General features: G+C 42.3%; 3 protein-coding genes across 5 annotated transcripts in view; 2 read left to right on the top strand and 1 right to left on the bottom strand.

Moving 5' to 3' along the window:
* dna2 (DNA replication helicase/nuclease 2) overlaps positions 1-7670 on the top strand; it is a 30830-nt gene extending 23160 nt beyond the window's left edge. The window contains exons 16-26 of the mRNA XM_056279282.1: positions 1595-1704; positions 1878-2006; positions 2225-2317; positions 2611-2804; positions 3097-3186; positions 3483-3690; positions 4943-5032; positions 5210-5395; positions 5592-5738; positions 7250-7344; positions 7531-7670. Coding sequence (XP_056135257.1) covers positions 1595-1704; positions 1878-2006; positions 2225-2317; positions 2611-2804; positions 3097-3186; positions 3483-3690; positions 4943-5032; positions 5210-5395; positions 5592-5738; positions 7250-7303 — 1301 coding nt within the window. The 3' untranslated portion in view covers positions 7304-7344; positions 7531-7670. The remainder of the gene's footprint in view (positions 1-1594; positions 1705-1877; positions 2007-2224; positions 2318-2610; positions 2805-3096; positions 3187-3482; positions 3691-4942; positions 5033-5209; positions 5396-5591; positions 5739-7249; positions 7345-7530) is intronic.
* A 1097-nt stretch (positions 7671-8767) lies between these two features.
* Positions 8768-23103, bottom strand: part of LOC130111077 (phenazine biosynthesis-like domain-containing protein 1) — a 15185-nt gene continuing 849 nt past the window's right edge. Inside the window, exons 2-10 of one of the 3 annotated variants that reach the window (XM_056278098.1) lie at positions 22069-22168; positions 13537-13635; positions 12921-13030; positions 12464-12493; positions 12194-12282; positions 11871-11962; positions 10776-10859; positions 10304-10366; positions 8774-10096 (exon numbers count right to left, since the gene is read on the bottom strand). In XM_056278098.1, the coding sequence (XP_056134073.1) occupies positions 9984-10096; positions 10304-10366; positions 10776-10859; positions 11871-11962; positions 12194-12282; positions 12464-12493; positions 12921-13030; positions 13537-13635; positions 22069-22168 (780 nt within the window). In that variant the 3' untranslated portion in view covers positions 8774-9983. Of the gene's footprint in view, positions 10097-10303; positions 10367-10775; positions 10860-11870; positions 11963-12193; positions 12283-12463; positions 12494-12920; positions 13031-13536; positions 13636-22068; positions 22169-23103 lie in introns of all 3 variants that reach the window. The other 2 variants (XM_056278101.1, XM_056278099.1) reach the window with 2 other exon arrangements.
* hnrnph3 (heterogeneous nuclear ribonucleoprotein H3 (2H9)) overlaps positions 22939-23103 on the top strand; it is a 15690-nt gene continuing 15525 nt past the window's right edge. Inside the window, exon 1 of the mRNA XM_056278097.1 lies at positions 22939-23076. The gene's annotated coding sequence lies outside the window, so the exon portion shown is untranslated. The remainder of the gene's footprint in view (positions 23077-23103) is intronic.

Below are 23103 nucleotides of genomic sequence, written 5' to 3'. Positions count from 1 at the left end.
TCAAGCAGCAGCCACTGGCAGAGTGGATGACGTAGAATGCATTCCATGATTTGCACGAACAGGTGATTGACTGCCCTATCGTGAGGTGCCACAAGAACGTAAGTCTTCTGTAGTTTTGCCGTTCACACGTTTTTATTAAATTATTCAAACGACAAAGTAACGTCTAGATACTCATAATTAATGACTTTGCAAATAACACCTATTTCGAAGTTTACTTTGACATTTTTTTTCACTGTCCCGGAATTGTCCCAGACAAAATATATTTGTGTCCCAGTAGGATTTTTTATGGTCCCCGGGACATCGGGACATCGTTAATTTCGAGCCCTGGTCCTATGAACCATGAAAATCGTTCTTTTTTCTTTACTGCACTCAAGACTTAATGGCATGTCACCAAAAAGTATCCTCAGAATTACATGAACATAGGTGTGCATATATGAAGCACAACGGACAGCACAAAATGCGTTTGCTATTTCAGAGATTCCAATGAACAATGCCGTTGCATGCAACGTCCTCCTAAAGCTCAAGCTTGCAACCCCCAAATGAAGAAACAGTTGGGAATAACAGAACTAACCTGCTAGTCAAATGATCCACATTACACTAACAACTGTGTGGAGATGATTGTGCCTTGATTGGTACACAGGGACTCACTTGTGTTGTCCGACCTAGGCTACATATCCTGAATGAGGCCCAAGCTGCATGTTCCACTGCAACTTGTTGAACACCTTTAAATTTCTGTGACCTCAAACATTCAGTAACCAAATGAAAGGATTTTGAATAGCCATCAATCCATTATCCAAACCGCTTATCCTGCTCTCAGGGTCACGAGGATGCTGGAGCCTATCCCAGCAGTCATTGGGTGGCAGGTGGGGAGACATCCTGGACAGGCTGCCAGGCCATCACAATGATTGCCAACCTGATAAAATGAAATTTAAAACCATTGGAGGAGGAAGAAGAAGGAGGAGGAAAGAAATGCTCCATCTGCGTTGTGCAGCCTTAAATGCAGGGCCGAGGTCCAACACAACTTCAATAGTGGGTAGAAATGCTCAATGGGTAGATATGTGCATACAGGGGACTTGGCAAGATGGCGGAGGGAGCAGACATACTGTCAACAGCTCCGAGTAGCAAAACCTTGAAAATTGAATAATTTGAACTTAAAACGTACAAGAACTTCTGTCTGTTGGATATAAATTCTGTCAGTCATTCGGCATCTAGTAAGTAATCCCGGTCTCTTTATAACAACAACAACGTGACACTACGGCATGGCCAAGGCTAACGCTAAAGCTAGGGCTCTCCTAACACACAACGTGATTTTAAATAGGCTGGTGATGGATTTACATTGGGAAATGGCGAATACATCGCCAGGCCCTTTTCCCTCCTCTGCTTTGCTGTTCATTCTCATTCTCTTCTTTTCTTCTATGTTCTGCTCTTATTTGTCCACCACACTGCCCTTGCTCTTTTGATCCTATTACCTTCCCTTTGTGTTACCTGCTCGAGGGTTTTGGTTCTTTCTTCTCCCTGGTGATTTAAAAAAAATTTTTTTTTGATGAAAACAAAATTTACAAATATTCATGTGTGTGTGCGTGTGCGTGTGCAGGTCTGAACAAGCCCCAGAAACAGGCCATGAAGAAAGTGTTATTGTCTAAGGACTATACACTGATTGTTGGCATGCCCGGGACAGGAAAAACCACTACAATTTGCACTCTGGTAAACCTAATTTCCACCCAAAATTACAATGATCAGAAAATCAGAGCCCTAACCCTATGTTGTTTCTGTTCTCACTCTTTTTCTCAACTTATTTGCCTGTCTCGGTTTTTGTCTGCCCCCCCCCCTCCCCCTTCCATCTTTACCCCCTCTATCTTTCCATTCCTCACTCTCAGGTCCGCATCCTCTATGCATGTGGTTATAGTGTCTTGTTGACCAGCTACACCCACTCTGCTGTGGACAACATCCTGCTGAAGCTCAAGCGCTTCCGGGTTGGTTTCCTACGTCTGGGGCGGGGACAAAAGGTACGTTCTTGCTGATATGTGAATCGGTCACTCTGTCTGTAGAGGACGTTAAACTCAGATATGATTAAAATAGTAACAATTGGAGGACTGGGTAATCTACTACTACTAATATGTTTCATTTTGTTTGTTTTTCAAGTATTGAGTAGTTATTATCAGATCAAAACAACCCTTTTCATAATTTTCCTCTCTTCCCTTTCTCTGCCTGCCCTCCTCGCTAGGTCCATCCAGACATCTTGCCGTACACGGAGGAGAGTGGGAGGAGGAATGGAGTTTCCACTCTGTCAGAACTGGAACAGCTGTATAACAAAGAGGTGAAGTTGTGGATTTACTGAGCATAACATTATATCCTTAGCAATTGATTTTTGCCTTGTATCAGGACTTCTCAAGCATAATTCAATATGGTTTAGTTTCACTGGCAAGTAATTTTACCTGCTTTAATAACTTCCATGAGAATTTAACTTGTTTTTGAATGTTTGCTTGAACAAAGTATGTTTAAGTGACAAGCGAAACCAGAAGAATTCAGTCTGTCAGTGCTCTGAGATAGTTTGACTTGAAATGTCCTTAATATTGTGAATCAAAAAAATAAATTAACCTTTCCTTCTAGCTGATAGTGGGCACCACCTGTATGGGCATAAGACACCCTATTTTCACCCGACGCCAATTCGATTTCTGCATCGTGGATGAGGCCTCACAGATCAGTCAGCCTGTCTGCCTGGGACCTCTATTCTTTGCCAAGAAATTTGTACTCGTGGGAGACCACCAACAACTCCCACCCATAGTACAAAACCAGGAAGCTCGGTAATATGAGAGAAAGATAAAACTGTATTTGTGTTCGGTGCTGAGTTGTGCTTGTCAGTGAATATTAACAACAATCTGCCATAGCATAAAAACAGGAGGCCAGATAACATGTTATGGGTCTGTGCACAGGCTTATGTAGATATTTTTTGTGCGTTTGGTCATTATAGGTATTTGGTTAGGGTGGTCGTAAATCTTAACCAGTTGTCTTTATAAATCGACAAATATGTCTGTTCACTTCTGTTTGTACTAATTTTTCATGTCTTTATGCATGGTCAATTTTTCATATCTTTAGATTGAAGGGGATGGATGAAAGCCTATTTAAGCGTTTGGCGCGCCACAGTGATGCAGTGGTTCAACTGACCGTACAGTATAGGATGAATAGGTACATACAACACTGCCTGTGTACTTCAAGAATTCTGTTTCATTTATCATGAAGTCATCCATCACTCAAACACAATTTTTTGCACAGGTTGTCCCTGGCCTGTATATACTTTTAAACCAAAGATATTACTTTTTTTTGTCAAACCTTGCAGCAATTCATTACGTCAACTACCTAAACTGTTGTTGTAGAGCTCTTACCTGAACTGAAAGTACACCTTGAGTCTGAAAAATACTACAGTCCGAAAAATTAATTTATTGACTTCAAGGTTTCATGTGCTTTTTTGTGACTGTTTACAGGCAGATTATGTCCCTCAGTAACACTCTCATGTATGACGGCCGTCTTGAGTGCGGTTCTGAGAGGACCGCTACTGCCTTGCTATCCATGCCCTTCCTGGTGTCTGTCCAGTCTGAGCTCAGCTCCCTGTCTACAACGCAGCAGGACTTTGCCTGGATACAAACTTCCCTGTTGCCTAGCAACCCAGTTTGCTTCCTGGATACCTCACTGGTTGGTAGATTTTTAACTGTTTCATAGCTTGTGGTAGGACCCAGAGCAGGTTGTAGAGAATAATAAGGTTCTTTGGACTCCTCCAGAAAAAAAAACCCTTATGTAATAAACTGTGAAGCCCTATTTTTGAACAAACCTATTGTGACGTTACTTTATTAGAATGTGAGAAGAGTACTTTTATTTTGAAGTTTATTTACTCCTCTAGCCTTCCTCACGCGACTTTACTTCAAGAAATAGTTTGCTGCCTGATAGTCATGGTAGCAGTACAGTCCAGCTTTCCATGCAGAGTTTCATATGTTTGCCCAGCTCCTGTGTTTATAGGTTCTATCTACATTTGTGCCTTGGAGAGCATCGTCTGTAAGTTCAGTTGCGACATTATTTAAGTGATTGATGATGTCCGTCATAAGAACTTCGTTGTATTCATGTTAATACGAAAATAGCTATGTGTAACGTTAGCTTCTCCCATTTTCTGTTGGCTAGTTAGCCAGCCAGGCTTTCGGTTGCTAGTTAGCTGTGTCAGCTCCGTGGTAGAAATGTCACGTTATTCTGTCTGCCCGTATTCCGCCTATATTATAGCATACTGGTCTATGTTATACGTACATTATTTACAATTAGTTCATAAGTCATTCATAAGTCATGTGTGATTTCGTAATTCCTAGGTTATGTACAGCTATTTACATGCAGTTATATAGCCTACAATTATTATTTAAATGCAGTCATGTGCAGTTATTTACATGTGTTATGTAGTTATGTCATAGACATGTGATAACATTTTATAATTTATGCAATGTTTATTGAAACATTCTTTCTCTGTATTGCCCCCCTATACAGTTTTACAAAAAAGGTTTGAATTCTCAAAGTTCTTCAGTAAAGTTCCTCAACTTTGACCGGGACTCTGTATTTCTTTGGGATTCTTCATGTTGGCTGTCTGTCGGCCTGTTTATACATGGATGGACACAAACACGTAGGACAGAATACCTATAGTCATGTTATACTGGCACAGCTTTGTCAAATACCTGAAATGGGAGACTGGCTGAATTAAATCACTGTAGGCTGGCAGGTTAATTGCCTGAAAATTGGTAGATTGTCATTTCTCAAATATTCTTTAAGATCAGCTCTGGCAGTAACATAAATATAATTAATGTAAACATTCAGCATAGATCATCAAAACTTAGGAGCTAATGGTTAAAAAAAAATTTTTTTTGGGGGGGGGACAATCTGCCATAACATTTGTCCTGCCGTCCCCTCATAGGTACCAGCCTTGGAGTCAGTGGAGCAGGGCGGCATTAGCAACAACACAGAGGCAGTCCTTATACACATACTGCTGTCACTGCTGTTAAAGGTAATTGGATATAATTTACTTACAATTAGCCCCAATAATACTTATGTGCATTTTAAGTTGCTTGGCTTGGTTCCTTAGTTGTAAAACATTTTATACCCATAGGAAATGCTTTCAGGTGCAGGACAGGTTCAGGAGAATTTTCTATGACTACCACTCTTTTCTCTTTATCTTATTTAGGCAGGTTGTAAGCCTGGTGATATCGGCATCATCGCCCCTTACAGACAGCAGTTGAAGAGTATTTCTGCTTTGCTGCAGAGCTCTGTGTTCAGCAGTGTGGAGGTAAACACTGTAGACAGATACCAAGGACGGGACAAGAGTGTAATAGTGCTGTCATTTGTCAGGAGTTCTGCAGAAGAGGGAAATGTAAGTATCTCTCTCTTTCACACCCTCCTTCCCTCCTTTGATTCACTCTGTTTGCTGTTCACTCTTTTTGGCTGTAAGGAAGGATACTAGGAGAAAGAATGTGACCCTAAAAGAAACAGAAGAAAAACTGGATGAATAATTGACAAACAAATTCTGTCTCTTTATTTTTGTCTGTCTCTTCCTTTCTGCACACTAGTTAGGGGAGTTGTTGAAGGACTGGCGTCGTCTGAACGTAGCAGTGACCAGAGCAAAACATAAGCTGCTGATGGTGGGCTCTGCCTCTACACTACGACGCTATGCACCATTAGAGAAACTACTAAATCATCTCAAGCAAGAGAACATGATATCCTTTTAAAAAAAAAGTGTTTGCGATTATTAGTTTTGTACCACAAACAGAAATTCTCAGCAATCTTTAAAACATGGTAGCTTTTAAAATTAGTTTCTCGTGGGTGGCACGGTGGCCCAGTGGTTAGCACTGTTGCCTCACAGCAAGAAGATCCTGGGTTTGAACCCCAGCCCGTCCCAGGTCCTTTCTGTGTGGAGTTTGCATGTGTCTGTGTGGGTTTCCTCTGGGTGCTCCGATTTCCTCCCACCATCAAAAAGACATGAATGTTAGGGTTAATACTTCTGCCTTGTACCCCTGACCAAAGCAATGGAAAGAAGAACTGGAGTTGGTCCCCAGGTGCTGCAGCTGCCCACTGCTCCTATACAATAGGTTGGGTTAAAATGCAGAGAACAACTTTCATTGTAACCTACAAGGACAGAATTAAGTGGCTTTCTTCTTTTTCTTCTAATAGCCTTTGTACTAGTAGCACTAATACAGTGATTAATACTAACAATTATTGTAGTAGCTTTTAGAAAAACTAATGGAGGGTACTACTTCTAATACTTCCCTTATTATTAATAAAGATTACTGCTGTAAATCATGTAGCACTTTTATTTTAAATACGTTCACATAGACTAGATGAAACCATTCATCCCATATCTACCCTGCATTAGTTATAAGGCTGCCTACTGACTGAACACATATGCTATGTAACAACTAGTCACCAGGTGCAAATGAAAGGTCATAATTTTCAAACAAATGGCTGGAAACTGCAGTGCAACTGTATTGTAAGTGGGGCTCCCCATGTGAATATTGTTCTTGATCAACATTTACTCAAATTAATAATCTGTGTTTGCAGGACTCAACTAGCTTCGCAAGCTACATTACGCATGAGTTTGTGAGAGTCCGGGCTTAAAAGGCCAGAGATCAATACTATGCTTTGGAGAACTTTATGTACCCAACTGATAGGATGTGTAGGACAATTAATATGTATGCAAAAGAAAAACCCAATGAAATCCTCCATAGACTGCAGATTTAGGATTTGGCTCACTGCTAATAAACCATTTCCTTGTTTGATTTATGTAAAATAATAAATGCTAACTCTAGAATTTAGGTGATATAGGCTTCACCAGGAACCCAAAGAAGGTTATTATCCAGATAAGACTTGGGAATTCAAAACAAAAAACAAAACTATACCTGTGTTTTTAGTTATATATATCAGCATGTCCGCATAATTAGTGGTAGATCTTGAATATCGCCTTTATTGATAGCCGCATGGCTGTGAAGAACCGTTCACTAATGTTACTGGCTTCAATAGTTTCCTTTAAAACTTTATTGACATTGTTACACAAACAAGAACATTTGTGGGAATGTCAAGTAGTAAACTAAAGTACGCTATAAAATGTTGTACTACTTCACTGTTTATGTGCATTCTTTCACTTAATGGATTTCACTTGCCTGAGCTTGTGTAATGAGTCTTCTGCCTACAATATTTCTTCTCCTAATGCTTTCCTGAACCCAATTCTAACATTATCCAGCTCCCTCCGGCTGCCCACAAGGTTCAACCCAACATGCTCATGTGATGAAAGTCCCCACTCAGCCAAAAGCTATGATGGTCTTTCGGGTAATTTCTCCTTACCTCTCTTGCAACACTAAAACCAGTGGTTGTGTGACACCTCAGCTGAATGGCATGATTACATACCATACTTTGGACTGGCTTAATTTTCAAACACTGATACAGTCAGTGTAAGCTCTAGCAATCAGCTATAATGTGTTAATACAGTAAAATTTGTTTTCTACCTTCCAACAGGTGCAGTTTGTCCAGCAACTGACAATTTATACAGACAATGGTACTCGCACTCTGTTGGAACAAAATCATCTGACATGTCAATGGGATGTATATTGAAAATCTTTTGCTCATTTAATGACACACCTTCCCTTTGGTACCGTTCTTTGGCACCAATATTTTTTGTATCCCTCCAACTCAGTGTTTGTTCAATTATTGAATTCAATTTGGGATGTAAAATGGCTTTGTTGAGATGGGAGACTAAGCTATAAAGAAAGTTGAACATGACTCTGCACCCTGGAAGAATATACTATTATATCTTAACAGGTACTACTTGCAATGTCTACTACATGTGTTTTGATACTGAGGTTTTTATAACTGACATTTTTACTGTAGAGTGTCTAAAGTTCTCAAGAGTGGAGATCAGTGGGGTGTCCGGGTAGCGTAGCGGTCTATTCCGTTGCCTACCAATACGGGAATCGCCTGATCGAATCCTGTGTTGCCTCCGGCTTGGTCGGGCGTCCCTACAGACACAATTGGCCGTGTCTGTGGATGGGAAGCCGGATGTGGGTATGTGTCCTGGTCGCTGCACTGGCGCCTTCTCTGGTCGGTTGGGGCGCCTGTCGGGGGGGAGGGGGAACTGGGGTGAATAGCATGATCCTCCCATGCGCTACGTCCCCCTGGCGAAACTCCTCGCCGTCAGGTGAAAAGAAGCGGCTGGCAACTCCACATGTATCGGAGGAAGCATGTGGTAGTCTGCAGCCCTCCCCGGATCGGCAGAGAGGGTGGAGCAGCAGCCAGGACAGCTCAGAGAGCAGGTTAATTGGCCAGGTATGATTGGGGAGAAAAAGGGGAAAATCCAAAGGGGGAAAAAAAAGAGTGGAGATCAGTTTTAGAAGATTCATACATGGTTTTTTTATGCTGTGAAATGTTCAAATATGCTATATAGCCAAACAAGGCTGTAATTAAAAGGAATGGTCTTTGGGTGACCGGATAGCATAGCAGTCTGTTCCGTTGCCTACCAACACAGAGATCGGCAGTTCGAATCCCCGCGTTACCTCCGGCTTGGTTGGGCGTCCCTACAGACACAATTGGCCGTGTCTGTGGGTGGGAAGCCGGATGTGGGCATGTGTTGTGATCGCTGCACTAGCACCTCCTCTGGTCGGTCGGGTTGCCTGTTCGGGGGGGGAGGGGGAACTGGGGGGGAATAGCGTGATCCTCCCACGCACTACATCACCCTGGCGAAACTCCTCACTGTCAGGTGAAAAGAAGCGGCTGGCGACTCCACATGTATCGGAGGAGACGTGGTAGTCTGTAGCCCTCCCCGGGTCGGCAGAGGGGGCTCAGTAGAGTGGGGTAATTGACCGGATACAGTTGGGGAGGAAAAAAGCAAAATAGAGCTGGGGTATATAGAAGTAATTTAACACAAATTATGAAAAAAAATTAAGACACATTCACAACGTGTATAAATAACAAGTCTGGACCAAAAATACAGGTGAACAAAAAGAAAAGCAAGGCTTTGGAGTAATTTTTCTTCAGTTTCACCATTTCAATAAAGAAATGGAAGGCAGCACAGTTACTCAGATATACACATCGTGATTAGAAAGGACACTTACTGGTGCATCATGGTAACCAATTTCAGTTCTTACTGGCGATAGCCTGAAGTGGCTAATTGCAAAGTACTGTCCAACGAAAAATGATTTTGCAAAGTTTTCTTGCAATTTTCTTGACTTTTTTTTTCCTAAAATTTTCTTGGCGTTTTCTCCAAGAAAAAAATCTCTCCAGTTTTCTCCAATTTTCTTGACTTTTTTTTCTTCCAAATTGTATTACATTCACCATAGTCAATAGTGATCTTCAAATGAAGTCTAGCTACCACAATACCACTGATTCTACCTCTGCTGATTCTGATTTCTGACATCTGAGCCTTGTTTACAATTTGCCTTTTTAAATTTTTACGATTGTTTATTTGTTTTATGTGAATAAATAATTTAAATTCTGACAGTTTCTGTTCTTTTCTGGACTCACTGCAGGCTGAATAATACTGAATTAGATTTAACAGTACAATTTCCCCATTTATTTACTCCATCCCATTTTATCAAATGGTATGATATATGCAAGGCTCAGCATCTTTGGTTTTTACCAATTTTCACCGAAATATACCCAGATATTTTAAAAGCAGCAGATCGGTTTAAACTGATTTTCACCCAGGTTTTTATGTTTCCGCGGATCCAAAAGTTGTTCGTGTGAGGTTATGTAACAGTGTCCTCTTGTGGAGAAATACGGCATGCTGGGTGGCTTTGAAAATTAAAAACCGAAAACGCTGAGCCTTGGATATATGCATCTGTTTCCATGTGTGCGTGGTGTCTCGTGCAGTAGAGCAGCTGGTGAACGTGAGCTTTGTTCATGTGTTGACGTTGTGTCCCGCGATGGTGATTCTCCCGTGGCCCCCAACCCTGCTTCAGCGCATGGAAATGTGCCTATAATGTGATTGTTCCCTGCAGTATGGTGACCGTCCGCCCAGCAATGTTGACTCTTCCATCTTCCCTCACTTCTAGTTCCAGCTCTCCGCCTCGACTGGAGCATTGGTAAGCTACACACACACACACACACACGGTAATATTGAAATACAAATGAAGTGAGGTACAAATACAGTTGAGCCTTTTCAAATATTTGGCTGTTGACAGACTGATATCAATGCTAACAAATTGGCTGAATAAAAACAAATACTTTAACAGCTATACAATTGTTACTGGGGAAAAAAGTCATGAAATAAATAAATAACATGATGTTGATTTACCCAGCATCTTTCTCTTGCCAAGTTTCTCCAACCAGTAACTAGCTAGGACCGTGTGGGCAGAACCTGGAAGGGCAGAGGTAAAAATTGACTCATTCAAACATAATGTTGAACAGGGCACACACATCGGCTTTATAGGTACTAGAAAAGAAAACGAAAGGCAGTTAACCCGTCTTGATTTGTGAACAGTTCAATTTTGTGCTCATGCCTCATCTTGCATATGTTTTATTCACTTTTACATAATTACTCCTAGTAATTTTTCCAGATATTTTGATTTCAAGTCTCGAGTATTTGAGGGAAAAATTCTGTTTCCTGAGTGTTTTGGCATTACGTCAACAGTTTAATTTTCAACTACAGTCACCTTCTAAATAACTAAAGTGTTCTAGTATTGTTGGGACGCTATTATTATTTATTATGCAGACACATGATTAATGGTGGAACCTTGTGAGTGTGTCTGTGTGCTGTGTAGTCCCACCAGTGACGGGGTCCTCTGGAATACCGTTCCATGGAGCAAAATATCTGGAGTAGAAGTCATAGCCAGGCTGGCAGTCTGGGGATCCTATCGGTAAACGGACAGAGGAAAGGACATTCGTCATCAGAGTCATGTTTATTGGCCATGTAGATTTGCATGGAATTTGACTCCGGTTTCGTGGCTCTCTCAATTGTACTTAACGTAGAATAACAACACAACAATCTTCAAATATATACACAAGGATTGACTTATACAGGCGAAATAAGAGGTGATAAAGTGCAATGGTGCAGAGAATATATCAGCGATGCGGAAATAGATGTTAGCAGGTTACTTACATGCATGCCTGAGGTAGATGGACATGACAGAGCGTACCAGTATATGTACAATGTACAGTATAGTGTTTACAAAATGGTTGGATTTATTGACAGCGTTAAGCACTCATTTGAATGACAGCCCATGGAAAGAAACTTTTTTATTTCTGGTTATTTTGGGGTACAGTGCTCTGTAGCGCCTGCCAGAGGGGAGAAGTTGGAACAGATTGTGACCAGGGTCTGATGGGTCTGCAGTGACGGTGCCTGCCCGTTTCCTGAGTCTGGAGGTGTTTAAGTCCTGAATGGAGGGCAGGTTGGCACCAGTGATTTTCTCTGCAGACCTAACTGTCCGTTGTAGTCTGTCCCTGTCCTGTTTGGTGGCCGAACCAAACCAGACAGTGATGGATGTGCAGAGGACAGACTGGATTATTGCAGTGTTGAACTGAATCAACAGCACCTGAGGCAGGTTGAACTTCTTGAGCTGGCAGAGAAAGTACATCCTCTGCTGGGACTTTTTATGATTGTATTTATTGTTTGCATGTTGATGTGTGTTGTCTGTCTGCAACCATATGATATTGCCCGTGTTGGCCAGAACACTTTTGTCAAACAGATTATTAATCTCAACAAAGCTTTTTTTGTGTTAAGGGTTAAATGAAAACAAGATATACAGGGGAAGTCGTTTTGGTTAGCACTTTAAACATGTTAGAATGCTGGATCTTTGTGTCCAACATTTTGTCAGTGTAGTATAATATGTAATCCAGTCAGAGTTACTAAATCCTATTATTACCTATTATAGTGATGATGAGCCCAGTTACTCTGCCACTTCTCTCGCTGGACAGAAGGGTGGTTGAGTCCACCTTAAGACTGGTCAAAACGGACCTAGAGAAAACAAACATATATGCACACACATACACACAGTGGTGTCGAGACATGGTTAAAGAGAAGAAGGGGACTGAGAAAAGTAAAAATTGCATTCCTCTCCCTGAAACTATTTTCAAGCTGTTAAACAAGGTGCTTCATCCTCCTTTTTTTTAACTGCAATAATTAGTCTTACAGTTGTCACAAATCAGGATGGTATGTAAGTGTTTGCATATGTCCGTTTCCTCCAACCTGTCACAGCTGTCAGCCAAGCGAATCATCAGCTTCTTAGTGCTGGAACTCAAATATACATCCTGGATTGGATGATCCCCTACAGCAGCCTGGGCAGACACAGACATCCACAGCCCCACATTTAAGCATATGTGCATACAGATTCAATCATGGACAGGTATGTGCACATGTACAGGGATTAAGAGTAAACATTTAGTCAGACAAAGGAGGGAACTTTAGCGTGAGTTGTAATCAAAAAGAGCAGGTATCGGCAGTAATAATCTTACTGACCTTGATGATATCTTTGAATTCCTTAGGATCCTGAGAAGGTTCATTACAGAGATGGTCAGAATGGCTTATTGATGCTCAGCGTTGTGTGGTGATGTTTGTACAAGTCTCACTAAAAACTAGCTCCTGCACTGCGGAAGCATGGTGTATGTGGGATCACTTCTCTAGATAAAACTAGTACATAAGGAAATAGCTTCTGGGTTTTTTGTGCCTGTTCGGTTGAACTGGATGAGTTAAGTATTTTCGTGATGGTGAATTCCCCACGGCTGCAGTGGAATGGGCTCTGTGTTTGACATGACTGTCTGTGCCTCTGGGCTCTGTGTGGGTTTAAACTGCGAAGTTAATGAACTTTTGTTTCCAATACATTATTCTGTGTTGTTGGGGGTGTCTGATGCCATATTGTCCAGCTCTCCTTCCGACCACATAGGTCGGTGGGTATGTATGATATTGGTAACCCTACCTCCCTGGTGGGTGGATTGAGAGGGAAGTCCATGACAATTTGTTCTCCACACCGGGTGACAGAAAGATCTCCGCTCCTCGTCTCAAAAACCACTGTGGGATTCATGTTTTCTGGGGGGGGGGAGAATATACCATACAGGCAATTATTACTAGACAGTCGAGATTTGTTCAAATGTTTGTGTAGAAATCTCACATCAATATGCCTGAAGAGAGAGGGAAAGAGAGGGTGTGTGGTTTGTTGGTTTTTTTTTTTTAATTTTTTTGGTTTTTCAATGTGAATTTGTTTCTGTGGTATGTGAATCTATCTCTACGGATGTTTGTATGTGATAGTTGCGCAAGTAGTCATTTCTTCATCTGTATTAGTTTGGTGGTGTTCTTGGCATCAACACAAACTACTCTTCTAGTAGTGAAAGTTGGAAAAACCTTGCCATTTTCTGTGACAAACACCACCCATATAACAACAAGATGGGTTAATACAAACGAAACATGATCCATCCATTATCCAAACCGCTTATCCTGCTGTCAGGGTCGCGGGGATGCTGGAGCCTATCCCAGCAGTCATTGGGCGGCAGGAGGTTTTATCTCTGTGGGTGTCTTTTTTTTCTTTGAAATCTCACTCATATGCTGAAACAGCACTGCAGCAGAAGCCAGAGTGGCATGACCACACAAATCCACCTCTTTGGTGGGTGTGAACCATCGGAGGCAGAACCTGGAACCTGTAAAGCAAACACATTGCTAGATAAGCGCTTTACAAACTACTGTTGACAGCCCTTATGCAATGTTAGCTCGAGCTCACTACCTAAAGAGAGCTCTGTAACCAACATAAAGTCTAACGGACCACAGCATGAATGGCTCTGTCACAAAATATCTTCAAAGTGAATCCCATTTAAAAAAAAAAAAAAAAAAAAAAACTTGGGGCCAAACCTAAGGCAACAATCACAGAAAGTTGGATCAGAAATCTGATCCAGTTTTCTGTGATTTTCTTACCTGGATTATTGAGCATGCATGAAGACCTAAGGCAACAATATTTCGCATAGGATAAAGAGAAGTGGGGGGGGCAGTCTGTTACCCTGGAATAGGTCACAAGACTATCTCTAGTGGGGGATAGAGTGTGGTTGGGGGGCGATTAACATCATCATCATCATCATCATCAGTTCCGTAACCTATGGAGGTTGTAGGAGCACAGCTGATGCCTCAACAGGTTGACTCATCATTGTGTTTCAGCAGGGGGAGTACCTGGTGGTCCCTATCTCTTCTCCAGGTATGGCTGGCCGTTGGTTCACAGAGGAACTCATCCGCCGTTTGACAAGTTTTGTTATTAGTCCTGCTGGGTGTCCACACACTCTCCTCACAATAACCCAAGGGTTGAAGTGGGAGTGCCGGTTTAGTCGCCGACGACCCGGCGGTTGAAGTTTAACGTCGTACCCAGGACGTGATTAACAGAAGTATGAAAATTTAAACTGTTCTTTATATTGCACAATGATGGAATGGGTGTTGCATTGTGGGGAGGGGGTCCCCCCTATAGTCCCCGGGTCCTATAGTCCCCGGGTCCTATGTTCCCCGCTTTGTATGAGACCGGGGAATATCGGACCTTTTTGTATACAGAGGGCCCTATATTCCCCACTTTTCCCCAAAAGGGTCCTATGTTCCCCGTTTTGTATGTGCAGGGGAACATAGGACCTTTCTTTATAAAAAGGGTCCTATGTTCCCCTAGGGTACCCGGGGAACATAGGACCCTTTTTATAAGAAAGGTCCTATGTTCCCCGGTCAGCAGGTTTGACGCTGTTTGGCGCAAAAAGTGCATTTTCAATAATGCATTATTTAGGGCAGATTATTAAGAAGACAATGAATCATATGATTTCTATTTTTATATCACAAAAACGAATTCACAAAGTCCAGGTTGGCTAAAGTATGTGGAAACTTTCGACACTACACCAATTTCAATTTATTAGGCTATAGCCTACATTTGGGCGCATAACCCACCGCGGTAGTTCTCTGATATTTATGCGCGAAATGTGTCACTTACCGAGGAAAATGCGCCTCGCCGAGTAGGTGAGCTGGCTCGTATGTGTCTGAATGTAATATAGTAAGCCTATGTTCCTTGAGCAACTGTATCCGGGCATAGCTCAGTCGGTAGAGCTCTCGCCTATGGATCGCAAGGTCGTGAGTTCGATCCCGGGTGCCGCCAACTCAGCGTATGAGTAGCACATTGTGCGAGAAGTGCTGGGAGCTGAGGATAGGTGTTGTGTTCCGTCCTCAGCAGTCCATCTCCCAGAGGTCTAGCGCATTGTACCAGGGATAGACTCCTGCAAAAGCTGGCTGATACCGACAAGAGGCCAATTCCGACCCACTTCTTCTATGTTCCCTTGAAAGCCGTCGTTCCCATTATAACCACACCAGCTTATTGGGAAAAGCATCTGACAGATATTAGATAGAAACCATCTGCTCAGTAAGGCCCTTTAAGCATCATAATTGTAATGATAATAATAATAACATAATAATAATGACAATAATTGTCATGTACCGGTTCTGCATGTAAGGGCACCCGTATGTATGTGACGTCACCTGTTGACGTGGGGAGAAGCGCGAGGAATATTGTTCGGGCAGTCTTGCAATACGGTGGAATAAAGCAAGCCACGTTAGGCATTGTGTAATAACGGTGTGCCTGATCATTTATAATCAATGACACCTAAATAAGCATATAGGTGGGAATAACGGATCAGAACAATAATAATAATAATAATAGCGTAATAATAATGATGATGATGATAATAATAATAATAACAATATAGCCTTATATTAGAAATGCTAAAAATTGGATAATTGAAATATTTATAATTATAAAGTAGGCTAATATAGCATGGTAATAACAATAAAATAATAACAATATCTGCCTGGTCTCTTAAGATTCTAAGATGCTGTATGCTACAGAAATAACGGGACATGGGCCTAGGCTAATGAATACGCCTTTTTGACAAAATATGAATGAAAGGCTAATCAACAACGCTAAAGCTGAATCACAAAACACATATTGCTCGAAAAATAATTTATAAATAGCCAAATGCACACATGATTTCGAGTTTGGAAATATTTAAGACTTGTCGTGGATGTGTGGTCATCTGCACGCAAGTTTCCTGGCGTTCTAAACCACATGATCAAAATTCACCAATGTCTAAACCGCCCGCCAACTTGCAACAATTTGCAACAATCGGTTGTTATCGGCGATAACTCGTGGACTCACTGTCATGTGCTTACTAGCCTACAAGAAGACAAACAATGGCGATAGTTATGGATGGTGATCGAGGGGGCAAAGTGTTGGTACATGAGAACTTCAGATATCAGAAGCACCGCACCAATCAAGACACCATTAGATGGAGGTGCTGGAGGTGGAACTGTAGAGTGCCACTGATCACAAATAGATTTGAAGTGGAGGACGTGGATGCTAACATTATTGTGCACGATGTTGGGGAACACGTGCATCCCCCTGACGGAGAAATGGTGCACCGTGCAGAATTCCGACAGGGGGTGATTGCAGAAGTTGCGAGGGAGCCAACAGTCCCAATCAGAAGGATCTATAATGCGCAAAGGGTCCTGCAGCGTCGGCAATGTCAAATCCAGGGTTTTAGCCCCTCTTTGTTGAGTAGCCTGATGGACTAGGACTACTCATTTTGATTTTTTGAAGAAGAAAAAAGCCTTAACGTTAGGCTAGTTAGGCCTTGGAGATTTTTGTTTTAGACCATGCCTTTTCTGGGGGGCTTCTGCCATAGACCAACCCTTTTTCAGCCAAGCTTTTACTAGAAGCATTTTGTTATTAATAGCCTATTATCAGCATTACTATTGATAGTATTGTGCCTGTAATTGTTATTTGTTATTAGGCCTCTTTTATAATTAGGCTATTATTATTATTATCATTATTAGGCTGTTATTATTATTATTATTATTATGTATTATTTCTTATTATTATTATTGGTATTATTACTATTACCATTACTATTATTATTATTATTATTATTAAAGAAGAACATCAAAGGATGTAAGGTAGCACTCATCAAATGAAAAAAAAAGACACAATTCTCTATTTTACCATTTCATTGTTTGGCATCAGTCATTAACTTGGCCGGGTGGTCTTCTTCAGAAACCTTAATGACTGATGCCAGACAATAAAATGGTGAAATAGAGGACTGCCTCTGTTATTTTCTTACCATTTGGTGAGTGTTACCTTACATCCTTTGATGTTCGTCTTTGATTCATGTTTTTGGTTTAGCACCTCCACAAGCCTTTAGTTTTTTGAGAAGCACATATTATTATTATTGGGCAATTAGCCTATTGTGTAAGGTAGGCGGCCCCCGTTGATGGATACTTTGTGCTGGTCCTAAATTTCAAGTCCTGGTCTAAGTTCTCTGCCTAAAAAGTTCATCATTAAAGTCTTTTTGAAAGAAAGTCTGCCAAGTGATTTAATATGGAAAACGAACTGCAAAGTAACAAGAAAGTGGCTGAAGTGTCCAGTGCTGTGCAAATTGAACTTTGAGCGAAGGTGGAAATGGCTAGGTTATACTGGTAGGCGGGCCTACTGCAAGACAAACTTGCGTTGGTTGCCGACTGTCCATGCTGAGCCGGAGAGCCAACTAACTAGGCCTACTGCAGTAAATATTGGTAAGAAATAACAATAAAGCAAATTACAGCCTCCTCTATAGGCCGAATTTGGATACACACTCAAGGTGGCCTGCGATATACAACAGCCAACAATGGTAATACGGCCTAATTTAATCAGCGGAGGAATAGATTATCGTAGCCTACATCTCAGCCTTGACCCCAGTTTTTATTATTTTGGACCCGTTAAGGAAATAATTTGCAAAAAGGGTTCTAAGTTCCCCGGTTTGTTCCTCGATTGGCATAAGCGGGGAATATAGGACCCTTTATTTGGAAAAAGGTCCTATGTTCCCCTGGAAACAGCCGGGAATATAGGACCCTTTTTCCAAAAGAGGGTCCTATGTTCCCCGGTGTCTATTGCAACGGGGATTATAGGACCTTTTTAGGGGAAAACGGGGAATATGGGACCCTTTTTTTTCGAAAGGGTCCTATGTTCCCCGATCGGGGAACATAGGACCCGGGGAATATAGGACCCGGGGACTATAGGCACGGCCCCGTGGGGAGACCCTATAGGCTGTGTTAATGGTTCATAAGAGACATAGCCTGTGTGAAAAAGCTGTGCTTGTGTCTGGCTGTTTTGCGCAGTGCTCTGTAGCGCTTTCCAGAGGGGGCAAGTGGACACTGATGATCTCTGCAGCCCTGAAAATAATTTGTAGCCTTCTGTCCTGCTTGGTGGCTGAACCAAACCAGACAGATTGAAGTACATAGGACAGACTCAACGAAGTCTTAAGTAAAAACTGATCATCAGCTCCTGTGGTAGCTTGAACTTCCTCAGCTGGCATAGGAAGAACATCCTCTGCTGGGCCTTCTTCAAAAATGGAGTCTATGTTGGTCTCCCACTTCTGTTCCTGAGAGATTGTAGAACCGAGGAACCTAAAGGACTCCACAGCCAACAGTGCTGTTAAATATGATGAGGGGGGGCTGTGCTAGGGGAAGTTTTTCCTAAAGTCCACTGTCATCTCCACTGTCTTGAGTGTGTTCAGTTCTAAGTTGTTCTGACTGCACCAGGCCTCCAGCAGTTCAACTTCTCTTCTGTAAGCAGACTTGTCGCTGTCTTGGATGAGGCTGATGACTGTTGTGTCGTCTGACAGAGGGGTCTTTTGAGGTACAGTTGTTTGTAAAGGGAGAAGAGCAGAGGGGAGAACACACATCCCTGTGGGGTTCAAGTGATGAATGTGAGTTTTCCCCAGCCCCACCTTTTGTTGCGGTGAGCTGAGCTGGCTCAGTTTGTTATGAAGAAATTCTGGAACTATGGTGTTGAATGCTGAGCTGTAGTTCACGAATAGGATCCTTGCATAGATCCCTTGGCTGTTGAGGTGTTTCAGGATGTAATGTATTCCAAAGTTGACTGCATTCTCCGCTGAACCGTTTACCCTATAGGCAAACTAGAGGAGGTCCAGTGATGTTCTTCAGGTGGGCCAGCATCATCCTCTTGAAGGACTTAATGACCAAAGATGTCACGTTGAGTCATTAAATCCTGTAATCCCAGGGTTCTTCAGGACCGGGATTGTGGTGGAGCGTTTGGAAGAGGGGAGCTCACATAAGTACCAAATCCCTAATGTTTGTATAACTCTAATTACATTTAGAATGAGAATAAGTGCATAATTGTCCTGTGCAAAAACGGTGAATTAGAAATCTTGTGTGTGTTTTATTCTTTTAAAAAGTCGAGTGTCTATATACTGTTTAAAGTGGTGTTAGAGGTCATTGAAGAAAAGTCAAGACCCCCCCCCCTTTTTTTTCCCAACCCAATTGTACCCGGTCAACTATCCCTCTCTTCCGAGCCGTCCTGGTCGCTGCTCCACCCCCTCTGTCGATCCAGGGAGGGCTGCAGACTACCACATGCTTCCTCCGATACATGTGGAGTCACCAGCCACTTCTTCTCACCTGACAGTGAGGAGTTTCACCAGGGGGACGTAGCACGTGGGAGGATCAGGCTATTCCCCCAAGTTCCCCCTCTCCCTTGAACAGGCACCCCACCTGACCAGAGGGGGCACTAGTGCAGCAACGAGAACACATACCCACATCCGTCTTCCCACCTGCAGACACGGCCAATTGTGTCTGTAGGGATGCCCGACCAAGCCCCCCATGTTGGAAGTCAACGGAATAGAACACTACACCACCCGGACGCCCAGATTAAAGATTATTTGTCCCTAGGGAAATTAGTCTAGGACATAAAGGCTGCCATATAAAAATACATACATTGAGCATCCAAGTAGCTAGGGAAATTAGTCTAGGCCATAAAGGCTGCCATATAAAAATACATACATTGAGTGTCCAGGTAGGGTAGCGTAGCTACCCGGACACCTAATCCGTCCATTCCATTGCCTACAAACACGAGAATCGCCGGTTCGAATCCCTGTGTTACCTCCGACTTGGTCGGGCGTCCCTACAGACACAATTGGCGGTGTCTTCGGGTAGGAAGCTGGATGTAGGTATGTGTCCTGGTCACTGCATTAGCGCCTCCTCTGGTCAGTTGGGGCATCTGTTTGGGGGGGAGGGGGAACTGGGGGGAATAGCATGATCCTCCCACGTGCTACGTTCCCATGGCGAAACTCCTCACTGTAAGGTGAAAAGAAGCAGCTGGCGGCTCCACATGTATCAGAGGAGATGTGGTAGTCTGCAGCCCTCCCCAGCAGAGGGGATGGAACAACTGGGACGGCTTGGAAGAGTGGGATAATTGGCCAGATACAATTGGGGAGAAAAAAAAGGGGGGGCATCGACATAAAGTGCATAGCACAGGTGAGTGCAGACATAAAGTACATTCAAATACGTGCAACACAGCCCCTCATTTCACTCCCTCCTCATGTCCTGAGTTTAGGAGATTCACTGATAGAGGGATGAAAGAATTTTTATACCTGTTCAGGTATCTTTTCCTGTATTTAATTGGAAACCTGTGGCGTCTATGTGATGGGAGCAGTTCGTATTCTAAATAAAGGACATGAGAGGGGTCAGCAATAATTTTCATAGCCTGTTTAGATATCGTCTTCTCAAAGAGTCTTGATGCGTGCCCAATAATCCAGGTTAGAAAATCAAAGAAAGTTGAATTAGTTCATCTGAACACAAGGTTTATTGAGAGACACGTTTCATCACTCATCTAAGCGACCCCTTCAGTCTCAACTGACTGCAAGTATCCCCACCCTTATAAACAATACAGTTGCCTGAAACCAACGATCACTTTCATGTGTACCATTCACAGAGGATTTGGGAATGTTTGCAATCACCGCATTGTAAGATGGCGACAGATCTATGCCATCTATGTGAAGAGAGAATGACCATCCCAGAACCTGGGGGGGTTAAGAGTATATCTGTCGCCATTTTACAAAGCTGTGATTGCAAACTTTCCCAAATCCTCTGTGAACAGTGCACATGGCCATTGAAACTCTAGTTAATGGTCAAGCCTATTTGCATATGAAGCCGATCGTTTTCGGTCGTTATGCCACTGTATTGTTTACAAGGGTTTGGATACCTGCAGTCAGTTTAGACTGAAGAAATCACTTTAATTAGTGATGAAACGTTTCTCTCAAAGTCCAGATGAACTGATTCAACTTTCCTTGGTCTTCTTGAAGAGCATTTGGAGGGAGGGATGCTCCTTCAACCCCCACCACTTTCATTGCTGTGTGGATCAGTCTGTTTATTTGTGATTTTAACTTAGCTGATATGTTACCAAACCAAGCTGGAATTCCATAAGGTAATATCCTCTATAATATCCTCCATATTGGGCTGAATGAATCCCCATCATACTTTGTTTGAGAGAGAATCTAAAAGGTTTATAAACTACCCCTTGCTTTACTGCATCTGTCTAGTACAACCCGTTTCTAATTGCTGTTACTAATTTGTAATACATTATCAATCTAACCTTCTATGGTTGTCTCCATCTGGCTCTGCTGTCAAATCCTCACACACAAGGAATTTGACTTGATAAACTGTTGTCACTGGCAAACCGTGGCCTTGCTATCCAGCGTTGAAATCTGCTCTTGTGTAATGAATCTGCATGTTTGCTTACTTTTCATTTAGCCTTGAACTATAAACAGCTCTGACCATGGGTAACAGTCTATCTCGAGGCTGACTGATAGCTTCTTTCTAAACTGTTATTCTGCTTTTGTTACTTATTGTCACTTTATTGATCTTTGTTCAGTGACCTTATGCATAAATAGTAGGCTACCCTCACACTTTGACTTCATCCTGCACAGTGCAGCATGAAGAATGAAAAGAATACAGCTTGATAGATATCTGTTTATTCTAGGTTTCGTTTATGCTAACATGGCCTGTATGGGGTTTTTTTGTTTTTGTTTTTTGTTTACATTTCTTCACACTGATGTTGATTTGTCGACATATAATTACTGGAATAAGTGGAGAGGTAAACTGCCACTCCCTTTTCCATTTCCTTCCTATGATTCAAAACTAAATGATCTGAATTGTTGTGTGGATGCTCTGTCCTCCCATCCTCTCTGTAGCCCATGGTGATAACCCATGATGAGGTCTACACTTGATTATTTGACCTGTAGTGAAGTTGTCGGACGGGTTGATTTTGGTGATGAAAGCTGTCTCCGACAGGTTCATTTCTGTTGCTATCCTTTGGTACAACTCGTCACGAAGCGCCTGTTGCAAAACATATATTAAGGTACATTAAACTTCACTGAAATTTCCATTCAGTATTTTATCATGACCATTAAGTAGAAAAAAAGCAATTCAGATCCCCGAATTGGACGACCAATTAAATGTAACATTTAATATGACAAGCCATCGTCACCGTGGCAGGTTATTGCTGCAGACGAGTGTAAAAACTCGATAGTTTTTCTTTTTCACCTTAAGTAAGGTTCTGCAGGGTTGTCATTGTGCATGCTAAATAATCCAGGTAAAGAAATCACAGAAAGTTGAATCAGTTCATCTGGACACAACGTTTATTGAGAAACGTTTCATCACATATCTAAGTGACCTCTTCAGTCTCAACTGACTGCAGGTATCCCCACCCTTATAAACAGTACAGTGACATAACGATCAGTTTCATACACAAATTGCTTTGACCATTAACTAGAGTTACAATGGCCATGTGTACTATTCATGGTGGAGTGGGGAGTAGTTTAGTCAGATTTGTGGCTGACACCTGGGTTAAAATTATATCTCAGACGTACCACAGACCTCATTAACTCTGGACAACCACATCAAGTTTGTGTTGTTATCATAGTACATGATACACCAGGGAGGATGTGAAAAATGACAGGTTAGCCTTCTTACACTATGAAATTGCAACTGGTGATGGGGAACATTTGACTGATGTTTACCGTAAACCCACACATACTGATCAGTACTAAAGGCTTGACTCATCCACTGGAGCTGTACCACTGAGCTGACAACGTGCCCACCGACACAGCAGCCAGGGAAAGGGAGAAATCCCACACTAAACAGGCCCTGGTTAAGTGTGGTTATCCTAACTGGGTGCTTGTCAAAGCCAGGAAGACGCCCAGGCTGCACCAGCCGATCAGATAGGAGGACAACAGCTGTCTAAGGTACATCCGTCGCCATCTTTCAATGCT

This window comes from Lampris incognitus, chromosome 4 (genome assembly GCF_029633865.1).
Source record: "Lampris incognitus isolate fLamInc1 chromosome 4, fLamInc1.hap2, whole genome shotgun sequence".
NCBI lineage: Eukaryota > Metazoa > Chordata > Actinopteri > Lampriformes > Lampridae > Lampris > Lampris incognitus.
This window is presented reverse-complemented; position numbering and strand designations above follow the sequence as displayed.